Source organism: Schistocerca americana, chromosome 1 (genome assembly GCF_021461395.2).
Source record: "Schistocerca americana isolate TAMUIC-IGC-003095 chromosome 1, iqSchAmer2.1, whole genome shotgun sequence".
Taxonomy (NCBI): Eukaryota; Metazoa; Arthropoda; class Insecta; order Orthoptera; family Acrididae; genus Schistocerca; species Schistocerca americana.
In genome coordinates, this window is record NC_060119.1 from 36,967,932 (window position 1) to 36,989,272 (window position 21,341).

The 21,341-nt window shown below is 37.1% G+C and overlaps 1 protein-coding gene across 2 annotated transcripts in view; it reads left to right on the plus strand.

Annotated features, from left to right (window-relative positions):
• The first annotated feature begins 1,094 nt into the window (after nucleotides 1–1,094).
• The window catches only part of LOC124546732 (serine-arginine protein 55-like), a 35,894-nt gene continuing 15,647 nt past the window's right edge, over nucleotides 1,095–21,341 (plus strand). Inside the window, exons 1-4 of one of the 2 annotated variants that reach the window (XM_047125060.1) lie at nucleotides 1,095–1,254; nucleotides 1,941–2,064; nucleotides 12,502–12,572; nucleotides 20,798–20,884. In XM_047125060.1, coding sequence (XP_046981016.1) covers nucleotides 1,942–2,064; nucleotides 12,502–12,572; nucleotides 20,798–20,884 — 281 coding nt within the window. In that variant the 5' untranslated portion in view covers nucleotides 1,095–1,254; nucleotide 1,941. Of the gene's footprint in view, nucleotides 1,255–1,940; nucleotides 2,065–2,105; nucleotides 2,233–12,501; nucleotides 12,573–20,797; nucleotides 20,885–21,341 lie in introns of both variants that reach the window. The other variant, XM_047125059.1, reaches the window with a different exon arrangement.

Sequence of the window (21,341 nt, forward strand, 5' to 3'; positions counted from 1 at the left end):
GTTATTTGTTTTAAGTTATAATTTCAAATTGTAATAAGACCCCTTTCTATGCAAAGTAAAACGTACAAATTACTCTATGAAGCACAACTCGGCATTCTTTTGTACATAAGTAGTCATTTTGAATCGGAATAATGAGTGGATGATAAACTAAATCAGGAGAAAGCTAAGTAATGTCTTAAGTATTAATTTCAGAAACTTACTATTGCCCAACATCTAAGTTGTATGTTGGTCTGGTTGTGCTGTGTTACGTCGTAATGTATCTGATCTGTGAGTAAGAGTTTCTGTATTTGATCTATATAAAACACTGATTATTCCAAATTCAAATACAAATTTCACCATGTGATACAGCTATTTATGTAAACTTTTTTAGACAGTTTTTCTTATGATTCTCTTTTTGGAGCGGTGGGTTACATGTATTTCCAACTGATTTTTGAATTTTCCGCATTGAATGTGTGTCATGTATAGTAAACGCTGTATAAAAGCCCTCAAAGGCCGATCCTAAACTGAATTTTTCAGATGATGTCTTTCTGTTCTGAATGTCAAGTAACAGATCGTCTGAGAGGGGAGCATTTTTTGGTATGTGTTACAATCATTGCCCAACATCTTCTTCTACGTGTTTTCTTTTTTTTTCTTTTGCAGTGACAAAATATAGTTATTCACTTTCAAAACCGCAAATGCATCAGCCGTCAGACATGATTACGTTAGCTCAATACAAATTCAACTGAATATCCGCTGCAAAATGTGGTGGTTGTCCTCTAACTATTCGCCAATGATGACACCAACATTGGCACCAATGTATGAACGAAAGATGACGCTGAGTCGGCTGAAGCTACGTACCGTCCCGTTGACGTTGAGTGTGAATCAGCCTTTATTTTCTAAAATCGACTTAAATTCTTAGATAACGTAAAAATATTAGGTCAGCATGTGTTTCTTCAAAATATCAGTTATCTTAACTGCTTGGACTAAATTAACATCTGTCTAACTTTTAGAAATAAAATGTAATGGTTAATTAGGCAATCTTTGTACTCTCTTTCAGGCAAAGATAATCCACACTACCTGCTATGATATTAGTCGAATATCTTTAGAAGGATGCAAGAAAATTCCTTGCTTTCCGGCTCCTGATAGAGGAAGCGTTGGTTTGTGTGGTGTGTTGGAAATAAATGTTTAAGCGTTGTAGTAGTTTCAGAAGCTTACACACTATACGTTTGTTGATTTCTTTACCAAGTATTTGAAGTCTGGAAGAGATCAGTTAATGTAAGTAAGGTCGCTTGTAGCGTATTATTTCAATTTGTATGTGCAAGTGTTATCTCTGTGTAGAAGTCTCATGGCTCCTGGTGGCCATTACATTGACCAATTTGTAAAAATAATGTTTTACCTATTATGTACCTTCCTTACTTTGTACCTAGTTAATTCATGTAGTTTCTTACCTCTGACCATCATTTATATTCAATATTATAGCAAAAGATTTTATTATATACTGTTAGCATTAGTAAACACCGGGCTTGCGCGGTGGGTTGTGCGTAAATACCCTACGTGATGCAAAATTTTGACCGGGATGTCCCATTGTTTATGATGTGGTTTTGAAATTAAAAACGGAAAAAGTTTTCATTTTCTGAGATACTTTTCGGAATTATTTGCACATGTTTAGCTTTTAGTATCACTTAGGTAACTAAACTTGATGCCTATTTTTTACAAGCTGTGTATGGAATTACAAGCAGTCAGTATTGGAAATCATAAATTTCGATATTCGGTATTAATGTGGTCATCATTAATTACATTCGCGGGTTTTTTGAGTGACGTATTTTATTTATTGTTTCCCCACTTCCTATCGTTCCTGCCACCTTGTAGCAGTTTTAAATAAGATTGTAATCAAATTAAGTGGCTGATGTAGGGATGATTTGAGGCTTATGATGTAATTGACTGCTTTTATTTCCTTTAAGAATGGGCACCAGAGTTTTCATTGGTGGCCTAACTTACCGGGTTCGAGAACGCGACCTTGAGAAGTTCTTCAGGAAATATGGTAGAATCAAGGAAGTCGCTATGAAGAATGGATTTGCCTTTGTCGTAAGTATAATTTGAATATGACTTCCTCTTGTCTATTGCAGCATGGTAGGCACAAGGGTGTATGTTGGATGCCTGCCGCATGGCGTAAGAGAGAGAGACCTTGAGCGCTTTTTCAGAGGTTATGGTCGAATACGTGATATACTTCTCAAGAATGGGTATGGCTTTTGTGTAAGTATTGTTTCCCATTTTACATTATTAATTTCGAGTGCATTAAAGTTGTTTTCGTGGGTACTGACTGAATATTGTCAACATCCAGTATCCTGCCATAAGCTGCTTGTATGTTGCTGTGAAAATTTACTAGTTCTCTGGAGACTTTTTAAAATTATCACACTAACACTGATAGGATTGATGCCTATGTTCAAACAAACCCTTTGCACCAAGGCAAAACTAAAGAGCAACATTGTGATTAAAATTGGTGCAAAGTTAGTCCTTGTCGTGATCAATACTGTGTATTATGCAGTAGTTGAAACATTTACCTCAGTTGTTCAGCAGCCTTGGAAGCATTAAATCTTGCTCTGTGTATATTTTCCATTTTTAAATAGATTCCAGTTGTATGTATCACATGCAAGAGTTTTCTTTCCAGTTGAAGTTCAAGCAAAAATTTCATATAGAGAAAGATGTAGTTGCATACATAGGACTAAGTGGAAAAGGAAATCATTGCAGTGTAACATATCTTTAAAGAACTTAGACTAGTACTGCACTCACAAATCATGAGTGTGCAGTGTCAAGTTTGTGAAAGATTCTAACAATATTATGATAAGGGAATTTTCTACTCACCTTGTAGTGGAGATGTGACGCAGATAGGCACAACAAGGAGACTGTCACGAATGAAGCTTTCGGCCAGTAAGGCCTTAAACACACACACACACACACACACACCCCTATCTGCGCACGCGCTGTGACAGTCTTTTTAGTTGTGCCTATCCGTGACTCGGCATCTCCACTATATGGTGAGTAGCAACTTTCCCTTTTCTTAATATTGTTGCATTCCATAATGGGTTTTCCATTATGTGAAACACTTTTATGTATAAATATGCATAGATTTTTATGGTTTAATCCAGACATTACACATTAATCATTTCATGGAAAGTGTGAAGATATGCACTCGGTGAGCAGTTGGTACACTGAGTTGTGAAAAGGTGTATAAACACATCGAAATCTGTGTAATCTTAAGGATAGTGTATTGGCTCAGATATTTTAGTGTGTGTTTGGACTGATGCTGCAGACTGATTAGTAATGTAACTAGAGTTCTAGCTTTGGAAGGAATGTCAGTAATCCCATTTAAAATTATCCTTCCTGTCACATGCATCTTTTGGGGGTATGAAGCATGATGGAAATGCAAATTGGTCCCAATAGATGTTTTAAAATACCAGGATTCTCAATATAGTGGAATTTACTGGAAGTGTTACGGGATTATAAACCTCTCTGGGGAGGGGGCCTGAATCAGTTTTAGTCGTGGTGTTGCATAGGGAAAGGGAAGTAAGTTAATTGAATTGCTGTGTTTGTTAATAAATGTCCATTCACTGCCTCTTTCCATGTGCACAATCACAGATGCACAGGATTAAAAGCTTATACACAAAAACTATTGGAAAGAATGAAGGTATGCATGTGCTTTCTCGTGTCCACACGTTGCCTCATTGTGCAAGCAGTCTGCTGAGTACCTACCCCTTGGGAGATTGTGATGGAAAGGTGACAAAAAGAAAGCAACAAGGTGACTGGATAAAGTATGTAAATAACTGGTATATGAGCAATATGTTGTGATAGACAATTTGTTTGTAGGTTTAAGGTGACAATGAGATTTTGGAATTTTAGCTTGGGGAAACGGCAGTGGTAAAGTTGGCAGTAACATTTTGTTAGCTAGTAACCGGTGACTTATATGCCAGTTTGAACTATTTCACATTTCAGTAACTGTTCTCGAAACAAATATGTAACAGATACTTATTCTTTATGTGCAAATTACTCGGCTTCCAATACATCATTTGTATTTTATGCTTTGTGCGACTTCAGTCATAGATTATATGCAGATTAGCATTCTTGAACTCGACAAATTTCAGAATGTTATGGACTCCAGATTCCACGAGGATGAAGGTTGCATTTTCCAGTTTTGTATTTGTTGCAGCAGCAATGTTCATTTCAGTTTGTAGTAGTCAGTTGAGGAGCTATTAATACCATGTCTTTCCTTTTTCAAGTGTCAGGCTCCTCAGTTATCTTGCTGTGAAAGTGAATAGTGTGCATGTTTGTCCACAGGTTTCACATACACTTTTCATAAACTTGTTGGTCACTTTTCTGTTGTCCTGCTTCGACTTACTCTTCAAACGATCATGATCACACACATCTTACTGCTCAGGGCATAAGCTCTCAAACTTTTTCTTGAAATCTTAAGGAGTTGCATTCCATATGACTTCTAATTGTCTGTAATCATCTATAAATTTCAACATGCTTTCCTTGACATCAACAGACATTCTTGCACATAATTATCTTCAAGCATAAGCTCAACATACTACCAACAAAACGCATGTGGACGCCAGTTGCATGTCATTTGAACAATGTAAGACCTTGCTGCTTACCACAGGAAGCAATTCGCAGTTAAAATGGCATACACTTTGGGAAAATTACGTTTGCACAAATGCACATTTGTAGTTGCACTGTCGGAAATGTTATGTGTTTCTGCAGAGTTAAATGGCAAAAACTGCATCATGTGGGTGCACCTTAACAGCAACACCCAGCACATTCAGACCTTGTAAATGTTCATTGGTGTCTTTAGGGTTCTTGGGGTCTAAATATAGTCATTGAATTATTGAGAGTGTGAAGGAATGTAACATGTTAGAAATTGTCATTTTCTCAAAAGCAAAGGTGAAAGGTTTGGAAAAAAAGAGTACCTACTTTCATGAATTCGTGTTTCTAGATTGACATTGAAATTTCAGGCCTTAGTTTAGTAATTCAGTGAAAGGTAGGCCTGTTTTTTTTTCCCCCCTCCCCTCCCTCGCAGAATTTGCCATGACACTAGGAAGTAAAGCGTGCTCAAACCACAAAATTTTGGGAAAATCTTGTGAAGACTCACCATTTTGGATAGCTTGTTTGAAAGCAGCGAGTAGGTGAGACATCGGGTGTTACGAAATTTAGCTTTTTATCTGATAACATTTCCAAAGGTGAAACAGAAAGCATTGATACTTAACAATGAACTGATTGGTATAAGGGGGTCAGAATAAGAAAGTGATTGAGAGCAGTTGAGTGTTGAAAGGGCAGATGTCGGTTTGCCCGTGTGCGCTAGTGCAGTATGACCACAGAATATTCTGTGGGATAGTTGCAGTAGCAATAGCAGTGCAGTTCTGTACTACCCACCTACTTATGCTGCCATTTAACATGTGTTATTAATTTTGCTTTTAAGGATTATAACATTCCTGTTGCTTAAGATATATGCTCTTGTGTATAAAAGGATACACTGTTCCTGTTACTAGTATATGCCAACAAAAGTGACTGGTCACACACTCTTACAAAATCAGAATGATTGACATTTAGGTGAAATTCCTTACTAAAAGGGTGCTGAGATGTATGTGAATGTTTCATGTAAATACAGCAGTGCACAAATTTACAGTAAGTTCAGTTGCTTGAGTCTTACCAGTAACTGTAGCATGCATGTAGTATGTCATACTTGTTCAGAGGGCTATTCCTTAATGACAAGATGAGATTTATTGTGAAAATGGGGGAGACACCATTCAAACGAAAACATGGAACATAAACACAAAAATAAGATTAATTATGGCAAAGAGTTAATGCTATGTAGTTAAGTCATTTTCTTCCTTGACACTTGTTACGTGTGCTCTGTTCTGTGGAAGGGTGACTAGAATTGCACAGGGGTATAATTATATTTTCGATATTACTTTATGCACTCAATTTACAATGCGCCTTCAACAATTGTTTCTATGTGGTTAGTGTTGCTCCTTTTCTGTGACATCTGTATAAGTGCTGCCTCTAACGGTTCTTGAATTCCTACCACAGTGAAGCTTTTGGTATATGTTGCCATTTAATGTTATATTTGCACCCAAATAGTTTAGATGGTGTTGAAGTAGCAGTGACATGGTGGAAGCATAAGAAACCTACGATCATGTTATTTATCCACCTTGTCCACAACACTTCTAAACTGTGGCTTTTTTCCTCTGTTTCCATGAGCTCAGTGTTTCATAAATTGTTCTGAAGTTTTACATTGCGGTGTTTTAACCATTTAACAATTTTGGTTCTTTCATTACTATGGCTAGAGTTTTAATCTTCAATAACTGATTGCTATGGAGCACATCCATTATAATGACAGATGGCCAGTATGTTTCCCAGCAGTTGCACCATAAACCATGTCAGAAAACTATCATGGGTCATAATCTCACTGTAGTCACTTTCCTTGATTTATAGAGGAGACAGATAGATATGAAACCAGGTAAAGCTTGTGTGTTCAGGACAATAATTCCTGTAGTCTTTCCCCGGGGAACAGCATAACTCCCACACATTCTGTAATTTGTCCTCTCTCCTGATTTTTCTGATGGACTGACTGAAGTTTATCCATATTTTGTCGAGCCACAGTCTCTTCAAATGACACTTCTAACAACATTTCTTAAAAATCGACAGTGTCGTGCTGTATAACCTATTCATTATAATTTTCTGTCGATTAATGCTTTTGTACCAAAAAGTGACGATTTTTTTTTTTTTGAAAAAGGAGTCTTGTTGCCAACCAATAATTCTGCCTTCTGAAGATTATAACAGTTATTTATAGTTTGGTTTCTTTTCTCATAATATCCACATGTGTGGTGACAAATGGCTTCTTGTTGAATTGAGTTGAAGTTGCTACTCGTGGTTCTGTCTTCTTACCATGTGCCCATAGCTTAGATGAACCAGGCTCTTTCTCTTTTGCACAGTATTTTTTCCTTATAAACTTAGAAGGCAGTGTTCTTAAAATATCTTCAAAAGTGTCTGCAGTACTTCAGAGCACCTTCATTAGAGGTAGTAGTCGCACTGTTGCCTCTTCCTCTCAAAATACATGTGTACCGAGCACACAAACTCATGTATGTGACTGTGCAAAACAAGAGATGATCACTGAAATTCTGTTCAGCAACCACACTTCACTACACACTTTAGCTGCAAGCTGCTGCCATTCTGTAGTGCGAGATAAGCGCGTTAGAGAAACAAAGCACCCAGTGAAATGTGTAACTACTGTTTATGTTGCTGTCTGCAACTGGATATAGTAGTGTTAGCAGAGAGAGATTTTGACAGTGGAACAGAAGGTGCGACCGTGTGTGTTTTCGGATCGTCTGTTGCTGTGGTAGCAGTGCTGTAAACAGCTAGATGTCAGTCATGTTGTTGTTGTTGTTCTGATCCAGGTATACTGTTAACAGTTGAGTTCCACTACAGGGTTCAGTTGAAAGCATTTGAAGTGTTCTACTAAAATACCATTGTATTTTATAGATACAATGTATTTAACTTCAGTGTTCAAATACCAGTGGAATGAAAAATCTCGCATTTCCACGTGATATAAATCAGCACATTAAGTGTGTGAATATATTGTTACATGACCTAGGTTTTATTTAAGTGTTGATGATGTGGTATTAAGTCTATATTGCCTGCTAGGGGATTATTAATCAACTGACCAAGAATTGAAGTATGTTTGTTCAGAATAATATTCAGTATGAAACTGCAGCCCTCCAGAATAGTGCACCCACCAAACATTTTTAAGCGGTTTGGAGAAGGGCATCAAAGAATAGTACAATGATAGATCATTCCATGCACATTGACATTCTGCAAGCCACTGTATAGTGTGTGGCAAAGGGTACTCTGTTAATAACTGTACACACGGCCACATCAGTTTTGTCCCTGGAATACCGGTGTGAGAGACATGTATTTGAGAAATTAATTTTACTTTACTAGTCAAAGCCTTTTGAAGTACTTTGAATAAGTGTGTGCGTGAGTGTTTTACTTTATTATTTCCATTTTTTCAGTTGTAATATATTATGCAATTTGTAGCCTTTGTGAAAGTAAAATTGAGTCCTAATTGTATGTTGTTTCATTATGTTTAGTGTAACACTTGAGTTGGTAATATTTCAATGGTGATTAGTGAATGACAGTTACATGAATTTTCATTATGCTGTATGGCTCTTAAACATAACACAATGCAGTTGTGCTTTAATGTTATTGCTATTTGACTTAATTTTTAACCATAGAGGTAAATTTTCAGACTTGACTTTCTTGGATACAAATGTCACCTTGTACATAATGTTCATAGCCAGTATTATTTGGACCTTTGTGTGGCTCTTCCATGTAGTTGTCAGATTAACTTGCGCACAGAAATAACACACTGAAATGTTGTATAGTAAAAGAAAAATCATAACAACCTGAAATATCCTAAATTTGTGGGCATTTTTTCTATTTGTCTTTCACATTATAGAGTACTATACTGTACATTTACATGATAAAAATTTTTAAAAAATGGAAATAAAGATCAGACCTATTATGCTCCAGGACACATTTTGTCCTGGGTAAGTACTACCTGTGACCGTAATTCAAATTGTCTTACTTTGACATCTTTGGCATACAGTAACTAAGGCAACTCATTCAGAAAATTGCTGTTTCTTCGAGTATTAGCTTTATGCACTGTCTCCATTTGTTTCGTCATACACACAAATGTCTTCGTGGAGTTAAATCAGATATTTTTCAGTGAGGGGTGTTTCCAACTATTTCCACCCAAATTTACTCCTCGATAGTCTCAATTCACTGTTCGTAAGTTTTTTGTGTCATATCAAAGCTCTTGACCTGGCACAGTCCACTTTTCTTGCAAAACTCTTCTATGTGCTTGTTGATTTGTTCAAAGTATTGCGTTTGTGTTACACTGCACCAAATGCTGCTGTTTTCATTATGGAATTGTAGCGGACATGCATTGTTAGGTTTCTCCATTACACAGTACCTAATATTTTGTGAATTCACTGGACCGAAAAGATAACTTTATCACTTGTGATGTTATGGAAAGGGTCTAACGAACCATTGTTGATGTTATTCAGAAGCCATGTGCTGTAATCTACATGTTTCTGTTGTCATCCCGTAATTGCTGGCACTAGCCTGACATGATATTAAAAAAAAATTTTCAATATTGGCTGGCAACTACTACTTACATGTTGCTTTTGAGCCAATTTATATGGAGACTCCTTTGGGCTCTGTAGACTTCTGTGGGCTCTGAATAATTGTTTGGTCAATGTCTGCAATAACTTCTGGCGTGCAAACTGAAGGAATTCCTTGTTTTAAATTTTGCGCAGATCCATGGGTGTTAAAATTTTTGTACAGGCTGTGTTGCTCTCTCTTTGCTGGTAGTCTTCTACAGGGAAAATTTCGCGGGTTCCTGTAATCAAACCTATTTTCACATATGCATCCACAGTTTAAATTCTTCTACTGAGAAAGTTATTTCACTTGCAGACTGCAAAGAGAAACATGTCACTTCACTGATGAAATAAACTGAAGTGATTACAGAAGAATGCTAAGTCTATTGTTGCCTAAAACTGTCCATTGTGCTCGCTGTTTACTTCAGAAGTGAAAAGTAGCATTCACATATAGTTTGAAGGAAAGACAACACCAGTAGCAATCAGGTGTCAAAAGAATTCAGTGGTGACAGTTGGAAATTTGTGCCATGCGAGTACTCGAACCTGGATCTCACACTTAACATGAGTGGTTGTCTGAACTGCCTTGGCCATCAGGGCATGCTTCATGTCTAATCCAAATTTTGAACTTGCTACACTAGTAGTACGTCCAATCACTTACCTGCTAGCAGAGAGTACTGTAGTTAAGCAAGATGCTTGTACCCTGTTTTGCATCAGTGTTGAAATTACCAAGGCTGTCATGCCCACAGATCCACAGTACAACGTCACTTTTTCATTCCCAGAGTTAAAGTTTTCCCTCTGTTTACAACATTTTTTCCTTGCTCTCATCAAATTTCCTATGTTAACAATGTTAATTTGCACCCAATTTATAATTTTTCTAAGTGCATGCTTTAACGAATAAAATAAGTTTGTGTGGAAAAAAGCTGACATAATTAACTCAAAATGATGCTGGCACATGGTTCAGTCAAGTAGTTGCATGATTAAGTTTCTTCTTAAGTCCGAACAATTCGTGCTTCATCTCCTGCCCCTGCCAAGTTCTACTTGCCATGGTGGCTGATGGGAGTAAATAGGCTACAAACTCTGTGCGTGTGCTTGGCCTCTTCTAGCACTACTTAGTGCATTTAAGTACTCACTTTGCTGTGTTGCCCAAATGTTTTTGGTTTAAGCACCGTGCCAGTAATATTTACTGCTTAAAATTATCTTTCTCGCATTTTCGACAAGTTTTTGAAGTCCCTTGGAATCTATCTCTCTCTCTCTCTCTCTCTCTCTCTCTCTCTCTCTCTCTCTCTCTCTCTCACTCTATCTGTGTGTGTGTGTGTGTGTGTGTGTGTGTGTGTGTGTGTGTGTGTGTGTGCGCACTAGAAATTTTGTGGTCTAACATGACATGAAACTACAATAGCATAGTAATGATCTGTGACCAGTGTAAGCCCACTAAAAGCTAAAATATGCAGATTTAACATTAATTTTCTAAAAGAAAATCGCATTCTGTGAACTTGCAAATCAAGTAGAATAGGATATGCTGATGGACTGCTTAACCCTGCTGCATGATAAAGGTGTAGCTATTTGTACACTGATCAGCCAGAACATTGACCACCTGCAGAGTAGCTGGTATATCCACCTTTGGCACAGATAACAGCAGTGATCGTTGAGGCATGGAAGCAGTGAGGCCATGGTAGGTCGCTGGAGGGAGTTGGCACACACAAACCATCTAATTCCAGGAGCTCTGACGCCACATTCAATCGCATCCCAGATATGTTTGATTGGGTTCAGATCTAGCAAATTGGGGAGCTAGCACATTAATTGGAAGTCGTCACTGTGTTCATCAAACCACTCCTGACTGTGACATAATGCATTATCTTGTTGAAAAATGGCACTTCCATTGGGAAACATAATAGTCATGAAGGGGTGTACGTGGTTTGCAACCAGTGTGTGTGATACTCCATGATTGTCATGGTGTGTTGTTCGAGCTCCCAACTTGTCTCCATCCTGCAGCACAGGTGTCAAGGAGCTGTTTCCCTTAAGACAACTGATTCATGCCCTAGACCATGTGTGCCTAACATCCAGTGCTGATGGTCATGCCCCATTTGTCATAGTTGCAGATATGGTGTTAACATTGGCACAAGTATAGGTCATTGGCTGTAAAGGCCCTTTGTTAGGATGTTCAGTGCACTGTGTGTTCATACAGTTGCACTCTGCCCAGCATCAAAGTCTGAGGTTAGTTCCACCAAAATTCGCCACCTGTCATGTTTTATTAGTCTGTCCAGCCTATGACATCAGACATGTGTGATGAAGCGTGGCTGCCCAACCCTACATCTCGATTAGATTTCACCTTGTGTTGAAGATACCAAAGCACTCCTCGAACACCGTACAGGTCTTGCAGTTTCCGAAATGCTCTGCAATCTGCGGTGATATTGTTTGTCCGCCTTTCTTATTCAGGCAGTACGCTCAGTGATACTATGTGCTCCATGCACGCGTCTCACGAGGTGACGATACCACCTGGATGGGTCATGTTGGTGGTGATAATGTTCTAGCTGATCAGTGTAATGTTGGTGGTGATAATGTTCTAGCTGACTGGTGTAATTTTAATAGTACATAACATTTTTCTCTCTGACCAAATTATGTGTAATTCCAGGAGTAAGACAGGATTTGCAGTGACAGGTCTTGCAATTCTTTAACATTGTTTCAACATTTCACATCAATTTCAATAGTTTTAAAGAAATGTGTTAGCAGTAGTTAATTTGTTAGCTTCGGATTAAGATAAATGTTGTCAGCATATAGTTGAGCTATAGGAAGAAATCTCTCAAAAAAAAAATCAGCAATTTTCCAAATGCTGACACGTTATTTAATGCAGTTGTATTCTGTGTTTTTTGTGTAATTTGTAGAATGAAGTGTGGCACATAGTATTTTCTTTGCAGACTTGCTCTTGTGAAATAGTATTTTCTTTGTAGACTTGCTCTTGTGAAATACTGTGTACGAAATCACTGCAATTTTAAACTTCGGAAGATTTATAAAAGAAATTGGTTGCTGAATAGCATATCCGAATTAAGTCATCATTACTGCTTGTGTTTACTGATTTTAAGAAAGAAAAGTGCTTGTTGTTTTGAGTCTGTCTTAGTGATCTACTTTCATTCCACATCATCTTGCCACCAGAGTGTTTGTTTATGAATGAGAGGTAGATCCTGAACCTCCAGGATATAATATGCAAAATGTCATGCAGTACAGCATTAAAAGAATTTGTTGCACATCTATTGTTGATAAAGCCCTTTTAATGAATGTAACAACTCATAACTCTTTGTTTGTTTGTTTCTAGGAATTTGACGATTATAGAGATGCAGATGATGCCGTGTATGAACTCAATGGAAAAGAGCTACTTGGAGAGAGGTAAATATTTCCAAAAATTACCTGGGACTCATCTATTTTTATTTTTACTTAATACAACACCTATGAAATGAGTGGCTTAATACTGTTATGGAACATATTTTGGTTGGGCAAAGTTCATTGGATAACTGTACTGTCCATACTTAATAATTGCAGAAGGTAAACAGAAATAAATGTTAGGTTTGCTGGACTGTTTTGGATGCATGGTGCACAAAATTTTGAAGTGAAGAAATGCTGGTGAACTAGATATGAACTGTGACGATTTGCTTCTGTGACATTCCCACTCCCCTCCCGCAGTAATAGAACACTGAAAAATTTCTGGGCTCATATTCAATATGACGTGGCAAAGTGATTTGTTCTCCACATAAATTTTGGTAAGAGTTTACAGCAGCTACTTATTTTCTTTTTTTCCCCCTCTGTTAGTAAGTGGATGATTTTCTAAGTCCTTAAGAAAGCTACACACATTCTGTTTAGCTGCACAGTTTCCCACGTTATTTCATAATTGAGGAATAAACTGGGCGAGTACATGAGCTAACTGTACACTTCAGGTAGCCGTCCACCTCCATTAGCCTAGTAGTGGTAACAGTAAAACTGCTGAGTTTGGTCCGGTAATTGTAGTTGTCAGTCTTGAAGTCATCAATCACCTGAACCTCAATCTGTTAGTGCCATTACCTCCATGGGGAAAAGATGCTTTTGTGGATTTTATTGAAAGCTGGAATCTTCATAGGCTTTGGGGTATTGTTTTTTATTCCAATAAGGCAGGAAAAAAGTGGCCATGTGTGACTTTCGACATGAAAACTGAAATTTTCTGTGGCCTGATGTGAAGGCTGAAAGAGTAGGGGAGAGTTAAATATCTTGAAAAAATACACATTGTACGAAAAAAAAGTTTCATATGAAAAGTTATTTTCAAACGGACATCTGTCTCTGCTAAACCTGTTAATCTCCTAACCCCTCCCATTTTCAAATGGGAACGCATTTCTGATTGCATATTCAGATTCTTTTCCAAAATGTGCCTGGGTTTTATCTGAAGCATTTTTTTCCCATTTGTGTTTCATGCTCTAGTAACAGATGTGAGAGTTATGATGGTTGGACAGAACACTCCGAAATTTGTCACCATGATGGTGAGGTTTAAGGGACTCACCAAAAGAGAGCATTTGGATGGTGTGGGGACCCACTGAAATCAACCCCAAAGGGAACCAGATTTTTAAATATGTTATGTGTAAAAGTTTTATTATTGTGCAATTAAATTTAGAAAACTAAATTAAATTTTTAACAAGAATATTCAATGTTTAGAACAAAAAGTTTCTTTTATTGAAAATGTGATATAGAAGCAAATAAGTCTGTTCTTAATTGGAAAAGCTGGAAAAATTGAATTTTATTACAGTCCCATCTACCCTGAATGGAAGAAAAATGTAAAATTCCAGGTAGTTTTTGGTGTGGAATCTGAATCTGCAATAAAGAAGTCAATTCAGATTTGAAAATAAATGGTTGACCCCTGTGAGAGGGTTAGACAGTCAATTTTAACAAAGTTTGCAAATATTAAAGTCATCATCTGGAAACTTTTATGATCTGATGTGTAATTTTTGAAATATTTAATTGTTCCATGTTAAAAATGCACACACACCGTATTCTGTGCAGGTGATGGTACACAGTCGTATTTGCCATGTCAAAGAGCGTAATGTTCAGATTATCTTCAATGTAGCAAATAATTTTGAGCTTATGTTGAAGTTTAGGCTTTCTGTATATGAGTGTAACAACTTCGTGAACTTTCACAGTGTAGAATTACACTCCAATAAACACAATATGATCAGTTTGTGTGCTAAGACCTGATGGCGAAGTTTTTTGTGATGTCAAATCATGTGACCCATGCGCATAAATATGCTTGTTCAACTTACTGATCAGTAACTATGATTTACCTCTCAGCAAAAAAGAAGTGATTGTGAATTAAGTTTCATTTAGCTCATTTGAAAGTGTTAGGACTTTGGTCATAACTGGGTTTCAGTTTGCAAAGCATTTAATATTTATTCCTTAAAAGCACACATTATCTAAAAGAAGGGTTTGTCAAAACTGAATTTCAGTAACATGGATCCTGTGTGGTAGTTTCATTATGACCAGTGACAATATTCATTTAAAATGGAAATTTGGTAAAAGTGGGTACATTGATATGGCATTTTACTGTAGTCACTTAATTTGAACTCATTTAAGTGACTTAGACGGAAAATCTGCCAACTTGTTCTTCCCATTGATATGTTCAGCATAATTCTTTGCTACCCTTATTGTTGAGCGCTTTGTCCGCTTGTTACCAGTGAAATTGATATTAGTCTAAACTCTAAATTTTTCTTTTCCATCTTCATTTTTTATTTATTTTTGCACCTAAAAAAAGTATTCAGAAATACAGTAGTACTTCCTAGTACCTCCCAGAAATTGGGCCTTTGTCATAAATTTCTACATAAAGTCAATTTCTTTGGGTTTGCAGTAAACTGTGTTATGTTCATTTTGACTTGACTCTGCTTGTAACATGTTTCAAAATTATTAAGTTTGACCAATACAGTTTCATACATGAATGATTTATTCACAATATGGGAACTATTCAGTTACAAAAGGTAGTGCACAATGGATTCAGATATATTTCAAAAATACCATAGTATAAGTTTACACTCATCTCTTGTAAAATTTTTTCTTTTATTACAACAAAGAGAAATGGATCCTCAAATGTACGAATACAGAAGCTGTTGTCTATTTTCCTTCTCTTCCTTCTTCTCTTTATAAAGTACACTGATTCAGTTGGAAATATAGCACATGCGCAACAGAGCTATTATGTAACAGTTATAAAATGGTTGGCCTAGTCTGTACTGTTCTCAGTAGAGCTGCAGCATGGGTTGAAAATGACGATTATTGTTGCTGCTGCTGGATTCAATCTGATATTTTCTTAATGCCCGAAGCGTAGTGTCAATTGAAATTTATCTCCTGTCGAGTGTAGTGTACTGAGCAAACAGATGGTGTGACGCTGGTGTAGGCAATTTTTCAGAGCTCATAAAAGTGCCCATACACTGTCCCTCATCAATGGGGACCTCGTGGAAAGGGTGCAGCAATGCATTTCGCATTAGTCCACAGTTGCGGATCTCGGCACCCATTTCCTGTAGATTCCGTGATCCTTGGATACAATAATTCACTAAGCATCTGCTGTTCAAGAAAGTGTGTGCCACGTGGGTGCTGAAAAACATGACAATGAATTGCTTAGAAGCAACATTGACATTTCTGCAACAGTACCACAATGACAGTAATGGGTTCCTCACTGGGACACAAAATGGACCGCTTAGAAGCCACATCGACATTTCTGCAAAACTTCAAACAGGATCATCATGGGTGATATGAGAGTTATTCACTTTATGCAATAAGCCAAGCAGCAGTCAGTGCATTGGCATCTCAGCGGATCTCTGGTAAAGACAAATTTCAAACAAACTGTCACTGCAGAAAATGACTTGTATCGATGTTCTGAGCCGGAAATGACATTTTGCTCATAGACCTCCTGGCCAGAGATGAAACTAAAAACACTGATGATTACTGTGAAACACTGAAGAAATTGTGATGGGCTGTTTATAACAAGAGGTGTGGAGTGCTTGGTGCAGGTGCTCTGCTGATTGATGAGTGTTCGCCCACATTCACCTTGGTGCACAAAAACTGTTTTGAAGGTGTTTGACAGGGAGCTGTTTGATAATCTACAGTGGAGTGTCCCAGAGATATCTATCTTTTTTTACAAGTTCATAAATTGCTCTGATGAAGATCTGAAGACTACATACACATGCTGCTTTCATCCTCAAGCAGCAGACGTCTGTCAGGGAATACTAATAATTGATCACAATAATAATAATAATAATAATAGTAATAATAATAATAATAATAGTAATAATAATAATAATAGCATAGTCAAGGGAAAACACACTAAACAAGAAGATTACATATTGGATAACCACAGCGACTGCATAGAAGCGATGGAACAAACAGATGCCTATAAATATCTAGGATACAGACAAAAAATAGGAATAGATAATACAAATATTAAAGAAGAACTAAAAGAAAAATATAGACAAAGACTAACAAAAATATTGAAAACAGAATTGACAGCAAGAAACAAGACAAAAGCTATAAATACTTATGCTATAAAGGAGGAGGAAGGGGATTTATTGATATAAAAAACCTACATTATGGACAGGTAGACAATTTAAGAAAATTCTTTATAGAATGAGCAGAAACTAGCAAAATACACTCATATAAATACATTGGCTACACCACTGCAATTTCATAACGACTTCTACAACCCTTTAGATTGGATAACATCAACAGATACGAAGAAAGTAAATTGGAAAAAGAAAACACTACATGGCAAGCACCCGTATCATCTAACACAGCCACACATCGATCAAGACGCATCCAACACATGGTTAAGAAAAGGCAATATATACAGTGAGACGGAAGGATTCATGATTGCAATACAGGATCAAACAATAAACACCGGATATTACAGTAAGCACATTATTAAAGACCCCAATACCACAACAGATAAATGCAGACTTTGCAAACAACAAATAGAAACAGTAGATCACATCACCAGCAGGTGTACAATACTAGCAAATACAGAATACCCCAGAAGACATGACAATGTAGCAAAAATAATACATCAACAGCTTGCCTTACAACATAAACTTACAAAACAACACGTTCCCACACACAAGTATGCACCACAAAATGTACTGGAGAATTATGAATACAAATTATACTGGAACAGAACCATTATAACAGATAAAACACCACCACATAACAAACCTGACATCATACTCACCAATAAAAAGAAGAAATTAACACAACTAATCGAAATATCCGTACCCAATACAACAAATATACAAAAGAAAATAGGAGAAAAAATTGAAAAATACATCCAACTGGCTGAGGAAGTCGAAGACATGTGGCATCAGGATAAAGTTGACATTATACCAATTATACTATCAACTTCAGGAGTCATACCACACAATATCCACCAGTACATCAATGCAATACAGCTACATCCAAACTTATATATACAACTACAGAAATCTGTAATTATTGACACTTGTTCAATTACCCGAAAGTTCCTAAATGCAATGTAACATATACCGTACAGTTAAATGGAAGTCACGCTTGATCAAGGTCCGCGTCACTTTCCATTTTTGACCAGACATAACGTCTGAGAAAAGAAAGAAAGAAATAATAATAATTTAGATTATTCCCCTTTAGGAGAGAGTGGAGAGCCAGTCACAATTTCACTTCCTTTTCTTTCCCTCCTTTTCATCCCAGAACCTCTTCATTAATGCTGTGTGTTTTATCTTCCTTTCCTCTGTCCTTTTTTCCCATATTGTTTCTTTCATTGAGATATGTTAAAGTTGTTTTGTTAACTGTTCTCTTAGAAATTTTCTGTTGTTGCAGTTCTTGTTGTTTCTTTAAGCCACTTTAATTTGCTTGCATTAATGATGTTAAAAATTGTATTGGAGAGTTCTCATCATTCCTACATAGGTACATAGTATAGGCATCTTTTCTTAAATTTACCAGTGATGTTGTCTGTGTGTTGGTATTGCTGCTTTGTGGGTTGTATGGCCCATGTTCCATCTCGGACAACAGTGCCATAGATTTTTCTAAGAATTTTGTATTCTCGTTTCTCTATTATGAATTTTATCGTCCTTCAAAAAACTGTGGTTTCTGCTGCACAACAGGTAAAATAATAGTGTTGTTGTGCTGCAGTTTTGCATTACAGGGTTGTAATTCCATGTCAGTTCGTGCAGCTTTTGCAGTTTGAATATTCTTTGTGTGTTGGAGATTGAGTTCATTCCTGTGGGTTGAATGGCTTCTCCTAAGTACTTAAAATGTGTGGCCTTTTGAGATTTTCCGTACGGTGTTTTCAGTGATGTTTTCCAGTTGATTTGGTGTCGATATACTGAGTTATTTTCATAGGATATTTGGAACCCAGTTTTAGAGATTTCATGTAGTTTACCTAGTGCTAGTTCGGCTTCATCTTTGTTGTTGGTTAATATAACAAGGTTGCTAGTAAAAGCAAGGCATTTCAGTGACTTTTTCTTTTTCAATGTAGATACGTTTGACATAATTTTCTCATTCACTGATTATTTTTTCGGTTTGATAAACTGTATGAATTTCAAATGAGTTTGAGATTTCTCCCATCAATGTTGTTTTTGCGATGATTTCAGATAAAAGTTCCATGGATGATGGCGTTGTTCTTTCTGTCTACTCCTAATTCTTCTAGACTATTAAAATAACCTTTTTTGTCTTCCATAAATGTGATGGTAGTGTTCTGGCATTGTCTGATGGGTAGTATGGTTTTTGGTTCCAGATCTGTTCAATACAGGATCTCCTCTCCTGAATTGCCCCTGGTACTGGCCAATCTGTAGGTCGGCTTTCTCTGTTGAGGATAAAACATTAGAGAGGAGTTATTGGAAGAAGTGATAGTGCACTGTAATTGTTTGGGCCTATTTTGTATTCATTCTTGTGGAGTGCCTGTATTGAGATATCTTCCATTCTTTTGGGCTTTTCTGTTTTCCAAGTGTCTGGTATTATTATATGGCACTTTGGTGTTATGTTTTTGTCATAATTCTGCAATAATTCAATCTTCGCCAGGTGCTCTGTTATTTTTTAATGTTTGATTATTTTCACTAGTTCTTCATGTGAAGGTGAAAACGAAATCGAACAAGCGACCAGGATGGACGAGGCAGTTTGTTTGTAATAGAGTAGTGGACCAGGAAAAATAGACAGGTGGCACCAGACAATAAGTTTAAATCCAGTATACTCATCATGAATATGAGTAGAGCAGCACTAGGGGACCTAAGGTGTTGAATTAAAGAAATTGGTTCATGTTTGCGGTCACCTGATTAATTCCAAACACAAGGTACAAAAACATCTCCAAAATGCCACAATGCCAATTCTAGTCTAATTACACCCTCCACAAAATGAGATCGAAACACTTTATTGGGCATTCTACACTTGCATCATTTCAAAAGAAGCAAAATCAAAACTCTGATCATACAAACCTCCAGTCAGCTACAATCCAGTTTGTTTTTGCATTATTAAAAAATGGTCAGTTGTGTGCTGCTGTAAACAGTGGTGTTTTCGAGATACCTGGCTCCAGATGTTCATTGTACGTAGTTCCTTTTGCAGTGCTATATTGGAAACCGCTTGAAATGGGCCAGCAATTCCTGTTGGGTTTGAAACTTATTGTCGTTGACAAAGCGTGACATTCACCTGATGCCTGATGGCGCTTTTCTGCCATTGTCATTTCCTCATCTCAGTGCTACCCTAGACTTCATTGCAAGGAATTATGTTTGCAGTGGAGGGTCACAAGATCATTTGGGCCAATCCAAAATCTAAAATGCTCCAAAGTGGTTGGTGTGCTCTTTTAAATAGGGTGTGCTCATGCATTATGCCCAGAAATTTTTTATAGGGAAGCCAGAATTGGATCTGAATAACTTTGAATACTAATAAATAACTGTAAAACACTAGACTGTCATAAAGCCAAATAATGCCAAAGGCATCAGAGTGATGTTGACTGATGTACTTTCACTTGTCAGTCTGGTATCTTACACAGAATGTCGCCATGAAGAGAATATTTGCAACTATTGTTTGCATCATAATAGCTAGCTTGAAATTCATCTGCAATATGTGATACAAATCATTCATATCAGAAAAATAAACTACCATTGTATGTATGAAATGCTGAGAAAATGACATTAACAATATCATGCTCGGAAGAAAGTTTCCCATTCATGATTGTAAGAAATTGTGAATGTTAACTACCAGAGAAGTTCCTGGTCTAGTCAGTTTGATTACAAATATTTAAGTGATTATTACCTGTGTATTGAATGACTAGTGCTTTCGCTGATTCGTGAAGCACGGGTTAGGGTGTATACACTGTGGGAGGCAGGGAAGGTGGGGCTTGAATCTCCCCCCCCCCCCCCCCCGCCCCCCCCCCCCCCCCCCCCCCCCCTAGTCCTCACCCAGTGTCTGTCTGTGGTAGCCAGGCTTGCTTCCTTGCATTTCAAAGTTCACACATTACTTGAATCTCTATTTATTCAAATTTTATGAAAGGTACTTGGAAAAGTGCTTGTTTTGTCTTCCTCGAAACTGTGCACTTTTGTGTGTTAGCACTTCTGGATCTTGCTTCTACTTATGACTTTGTTTCCTTTTATCAGGGTTATTGTTGAACATGCAAGAGGTATTGCACGACGAGAACGCAGCTATATGGGAGTTGGGCCTAGAAGATCTTCGTGGATGGATAGGTGAGTAGTTTTATTTGAAATTTTGTTACATAATGTATATAACATGTATGTAACTCATGTGTCTTTCTGGTAACTTTCTAAATATTCGTCATTGGGAGTACACTAGACATAACAGGTTGCAAAGAAATTAGTTTGCTTTTGGAGGTGAGAAACTGGATGACACATTTGTAGTATTGAAAGAATGTTACATTCTTCAGTGGATTATTCTTGGCAGTTTGAGAATTTATGTATACTATTGTTTTTTTATGCAGGGGACAGTAAATGGGACAGTGCATAGATTGTCACGGCATTGGTGTGTCATGTGCAGTGCTTATATTGTGCCTGTGCCAGAATAACTGGTCCAGTGACGTGATTTTGATTCAATGTTTGTGTAAAACAGATTTTTCTATCTTACTTCACACACATCATTGATATTAAAGTATTTTATATGTTTCTAGTTTCTGAAGGAAAAAGTGGC